This window comes from Pinus tabuliformis, chromosome 3_1, assembly GCF_031772625.1.
Source record: "Pinus tabuliformis cultivar Carrire ecotype Pingquan chromosome 3_1, CPIR1, whole genome shotgun sequence".
Classification (NCBI taxonomy): Eukaryota; Viridiplantae; Streptophyta; class Pinopsida; order Pinales; family Pinaceae; genus Pinus; species Pinus tabuliformis.
The window spans coordinates 612,279,519-612,285,245 of NC_142301.1; the positions used below are offsets into that span (position 1 = coordinate 612,279,519).

General features: G+C 33.9%; 1 protein-coding gene across 1 annotated transcript; it reads left to right on the forward strand.

The window, feature by feature from the left end:
- Positions 1 to 443: 443 nt before the first annotated feature.
- Positions 444 to 5,504, forward strand: LOC149188489 (uncharacterized). Its single transcript, XM_089413022.1, has 2 exons — positions 444 to 951; positions 5,384 to 5,504. The coding sequence occupies exon 1, from the start codon at positions 458 to 460 to the stop codon at positions 878 to 880; it is 423 nt and encodes a 140-aa protein (XP_089269148.1). The 5' UTR covers positions 444 to 457; the 3' UTR covers positions 881 to 951; positions 5,384 to 5,504.
- The last annotated feature ends 223 nt before the right edge of the window (positions 5,505 to 5,727 follow it).

Below are 5,727 nucleotides of genomic sequence, written 5' to 3' on the forward strand. Positions count from 1 at the left end.
TTGCTCTCTCTTATATCCATTCAAATTTAAAATAAATTATGGATATTGAAATGACGAAACATTTAATAAAATAGTCTATTAATTTTACAAATGGTGATTTTAGTAATAAACTCATCTTGCAATTATAATCCATGATATAATTATATTATACAAAATTTAAATTTGGAAGTTTTTCGCACATATCCATTAAATAAATAAAATTGCATAAAATTTTGACTTCCATCTTCTCTTTTTCCTATATTCTTACCTTAAAGGATTCTCATTACAACATGTAGTACAATTACTAACTCTATTAAATTTCCAAAATTATTATAAAAAACAAAGCACCTACCAATGTGAACCTACCTAATTTGTGTAAGGGAAAATATAGAACATTCGTTTTCATAAAAGAACTAAAAAGAAAAATAAACATGTACTATATTCATTTGCATTAGGGACACATTTCGATGCCGTGGAAATGGATGCTTCCCAAAACCAGAGACGCGGGTGTTTCAGCGGGGGTGTTCCCCGAAATTTCATGCTTCATGACAGAAGGAGAGGCGAAATTTCACCTGGCGTCTCAGGGATTCAGATGTTATCTGCAACAAAGTTCAAGTGGCGGGCATGTCTAGCAAACCAGTGCCCAACAATTCTGATCTTGCCCAGTGCCGGGTATCTGGGAGTGGGTTCTGAAAGAAAAATTAGGAAAGCAAAGTCCAAGAAAGGATGGGCAGGCTTCCCCCGAAGAGGGGAAACATTAAAAGGGAGATATTTGCTTCAATGGCCGCATCATTACTCCACGCCCTCAAAAAGAGCAGAACAACTCGCGTCAAATTCATTCGTGATGCCATGGCGGGCTCTTCCTGTACGATCGGCCGCCATGAAAAGGACAGGTCCATAGACTGTGCACTGGACTGTTGGGAGAGCTGCGGCCATGACTGAGAGGCTAAGAATGGTTCTAAAACTATACAGGTAAATCAAATCTTCTTTTTCTTTAAATCTTTTGCTTTGACGCAGGGCGTGCCTGCTGTTGTGTTCAATGGTACCTGTAAGCAAATGTAATGGACTAACATTTGCTTACATCTACCCTTCAACGCAGCGAGCAGTGAACTGCCCGATCTGCCCGAAGTGCTAGCTAGGTTTTAAAAGTTGGAGCTTCAGATGGGTTGTTTGTGAATTGGTCACAGCATTATATTTCAATTTTCATGGGTTGTTTTTCTTTCTTTAAATCTTTTGCTTTGACAGTCGGGGCGAGTTACTCGCAGGCCGTGTGTGCTGCTTTGAATGATACTAGTAAATAAATATAAGTGGACTTGTATTTATTTCTAACCACTATTCAGGGCAGCGGGCAGCGGGCAGTGAACTAGTCAATCTGTTGGTTAGTGAACTGGCCAAACTGTATGGAGGGTTAGTTTTGTTTTTTTAACAATATCGTGAATTGGTAACTGTCAAACTTAATCCAAGGAAGATCTAGGATCAATTCTTCAACAAATATTATATTGATAGTAGGGTTTTAACCTCTAAAAAATTGTAAAACAGTCTTAATAGTACACATAAATCAAAAGTCGAAATTTATTATGTTGCTTTTGTTTTGTTTTGTTTTAATTAATTAAAGAAAATATTATATATAATATAATCTCCATTACACTGCATCATTTATATACTAAATACATGAATTTAAGTAATCTTATAGGAGTTTTTAATTTCAAAACATTTTTCCAAAAAATGTAAAATTCACATTGAAAAATATAGAACTGATGCATAAGAACCAATTATTATCTCCATTAGACTGCATCATTTATATACCAAATACATGAATTTAAATAATCTTATACATTATATTTTAAAAAGAAAGTAACATTCCACTATTAAAAAAAATAAAAAATTTGTTTACCGATTTTGCATGAATTAAAATTATATATTATGAAATCCACAATCTTTTAATTGTCTTTCCCCTTTATAAAATAAATTTTATGATGCACAACTACAGAGATAAACCTACACACTTAAAAGAAAAATGGTTGATTGTGTTAAGGATCTCCAACTTCATCCCAACGAATTTCAAGACTGTAACACCCCAGATGTGGAAAAAAAATAATAAATTATGTAATTCTGGAAAAGGCTAAGATTTAGATATAATGAAGATTTTATCAAGGAAGTTTGGGGAAAACAGATAGAACAGTTACTATTCAGTTTCCTTCTAAGTCCCGGAGATAAAAGAGCTCCAAAAGTCTTGGAGATAAAAGAGCTCCAAAGTGACGAATAAGAGGTTGGCCACCAGAGAGAGGAACCACCTGAAGAAAAAGACTGCAAGAAAATTTCCAGAACTGATTGTACCGGTAGAAATTTTTCTAGTCAAATTAATTGCAACAAAATCTATTTACGAATTAAAAAAAATCATAATAAAATAAAAATAAAATAACATTATATAAATTATTATTTTAGACCATTATATTCCAAATTAATAATTAGTTTTTCTTTAAATAAATCTTTTGCTTGGACAGTGGGCACCAGGGTTGGAATTTGGATTTCTCTTTACCCGTCATACAATTTTTTTTTGACGTTTTGGGTCCTTATGCTTCCCGTCAAGAAACGTTATATTAAAAATTTTGCCCTTCAAAAGTGATGTTCTCGTAATAAATTAACCCTTCACTAATAAAGTTTTGATTAAAAAATTACCATTCAATAAATAATTATGTTGAAAGTTTTCATATCCAAAATTTGAAAAAACTCAATAGGGAGGTTTCAATAAAAAGTGTTGAACATTTGAAATTTGCTCATTTAAAGTAAAGACAAGGGTAATCAAATTAAGGAAGTTGCTATATATTGAAATCCTCATATCTATATTAATATTTATTTGAAGAAGAAGTAAAAACAAAGGCATATCAAATTAAGGAAGTTGTTATATGTTGAAATCCTCATATCTCATCTCTTTCCTCATATCAAATTAAGGAAGTTGTTATATGTTGAATCTCATATCAAATTAAGGAAGTTGTTATATGTTGAATATGATATGAGGATTTCAACATATATCTCATCGTTTGCTGAGTGCGCACTGAACGATGACAGGATTGGAATTTGAACGCTGATCCGAGTTTTTCCGACTACTGAAATCATTCACTTAAATCTCAAGTTATTGCAATGTATTATGCCATAACTCCGAGTTCGGTGAGCCGCTATGAAAGTCGAGATACATAGACTAGTTGAGACGTGCAAAATTTATGCTCGTCAACCTGTGGAGCATACTCGGCGCATCGAATATATTTTTTTTGCAGAAACTTTAGATTTCAAGTGATTCGATTTGTCCATTCCGTTTGGCCGATTTGTTCTTATTAACTGTATAAATTACCTTCTTCCGTCGGTCTAGACTCCATTCCCTTATCCAGTAATTACGCTAATTGTGAAGAAATTTGTGTAGCGTCTTGCATGTAGAAGCAGAGTGTGTTACTCAGCCAAGAATGACTTGCCCGCATACTGTTGTGGATACCCATTATAGTCTTGTGGGCAAGTTGTTCTTGGCAAAGCATCCCTCGCTTCTTTTCACGCCAGACTCCGCACGAGCCCTGCGTCGCATCAACGGGTCAGATCTTGATCACGGTGTTCATCATGGTTGTGGAAACGAATTTTTTTCTGAACAAGCTCTCTATATTTCCCATTGTGTTTGCTCTGGGAATTACTCCACTCTCTTGTTCAGGAAATCCAATGTTTGCGTCTATTTACTAATCGAAAAACTAGTTTTGGTTGTTGTTCAAAAGTTCTGTTTTCCTCCCAATAGGTCTTTGAATCTAGGCTCTAGGCCAACATCAATTACAATGTTAGATTAAAAAACAAATATTAATAGGTGGAATGGTATCAGGTTTGGATATAGTTTGGTTTATATGTACTTGAAAGCTCATCTAACATTTTCCATCACAGTATATGGATGTACAGGGCTACATTACATATTCCATTAGTAAGCCTGTATCGTGCGATGTTGCATATTCCATCTAATTGAATAGGTATTTTTCAAACTATCCATATCAACACTCATTTGTTCTAATAAATTTTCTGATGCCTTTCCATATTTACATACCTATCTTACTGATAAGAGTGTTGTTAAGAGTTGTGAGCAGTTACACATACAAATCTCTTGTGAAATAAAAAACTAAATTACTTATTAAATCAAAAATTAAAACGTAGCAGCAATCAGACCTACAGTGTTTGAAGAATAAAAAATCAATCACTAACCTGAAGCACCAATTTGTAATTTCCTCCCAGTTTCCTTGGAGCCAATCTTGAGCTGGGCGACGGGCGTAAGTTTGAATGGGCCTTGGAGCCAATCTTGAGCTGGAGCCTGTGGGACAGGCGTAAGTTTGAATGGACAATGCCTTGAGAGAGTGTGTGAATCATGAACTCGATTGTACAAAGAAAACAAGAATGGGCAATGCGCAATGCGTTGGGTTTGCTACGGTTGGAACTTGGAAATTGCATGCAAGATCCCCGAAATCGTCCAGGGAAAGATTCCAACATTTGGACAAGATTCACAATTCAATGAGCTACTTGCCTCATGCAGCAATCATTATAAACGTTATTTTATTTTATTTTTAAAAGTTTCTGACGCTCTGCATGTGCAATTACCCGCCGACATCATTCGAATAGCCAATAATAGCGAAAAATTCTAACCTTGGGCCGGGCGTAAGAACGTTTTGGGAAAATTTCCAAACGTCAAAAATACGTTTTTAATTCTTCAGGGCACTTCACTCAAAACGGGCATGGACAAATTCCAGCCGTCAAATACGTTCAAAAAGCCTTATGACGGGCAAAATGCCCGTCAAATTCCATCCCTGGTGGGCACACCTATTTTCTTCACTAGTGTTGTAAATGAAAGTCCACTTGCATAGTAAATCCAGTGTTCAAACACAGCGAAAACTGAAGTGCTAGTTAGCATTTAAAGGTTAAAACTTTTAATGCCTGGTTTGTGAATGGGTCTGAGTCTTGTAGTGGTTTAGTGAGGTGATTATTTTGTTGTGTATAAATATTTTTATTTAGTAAAAAAAATATTATTAATAATTATAAAAAGCTGTTATTTGATAATGATAAAGGACTGTTATCTTTCCAATCTGATTGGCAACCAAGTTTTTAATTAGAGAGAATGTGGAATTTAAAGTTTAATTATTAGAATTTTTTGTTTTTAAGTTTGAATTTAGTTACATGATTTTTAAATGTGGAAATTTAAGTTTAATTATTAAAATTTCTTTTTTTTGGGAAATTTGCAAAATATAATCAGTTATGTAATTTTCAAAATATTTTAGATTTTTCAAATATTTCAAAATCTACAATAAAATTAAACTATTAAATTTAAATAAAATGTATATACTTATGATGGTAAATTCTTTAACAGCATGAAATCCAACCTATTTTGCAGGTTTTTACAGTGAAGGCAGGGCATGAGCCTGTGATGTTAACTGCAAACAAAGTGGTGGTAACAACAATATCAAATTGATAAGAGACTCTATCGTTTTTAGATTGAGTAGATGTTGTGGCTATGTTTATTTTTTGTTTTTTTTCAATGATGTATAGCTTGGATGGTTGGGAGGGTCTAATGATAACCTCCCCGCTCAACTTCCAGTGCTATGACATGACTATATTGAATAATCCTGAAAAAATTCTATGTACGCCTAAACCAAAGTTTTTCAATACTGAAAAACAACATTAATTCCTTAAATTTAACATTAATTCCTTAAATTTGCCTTGGGGTCACAAGGACTT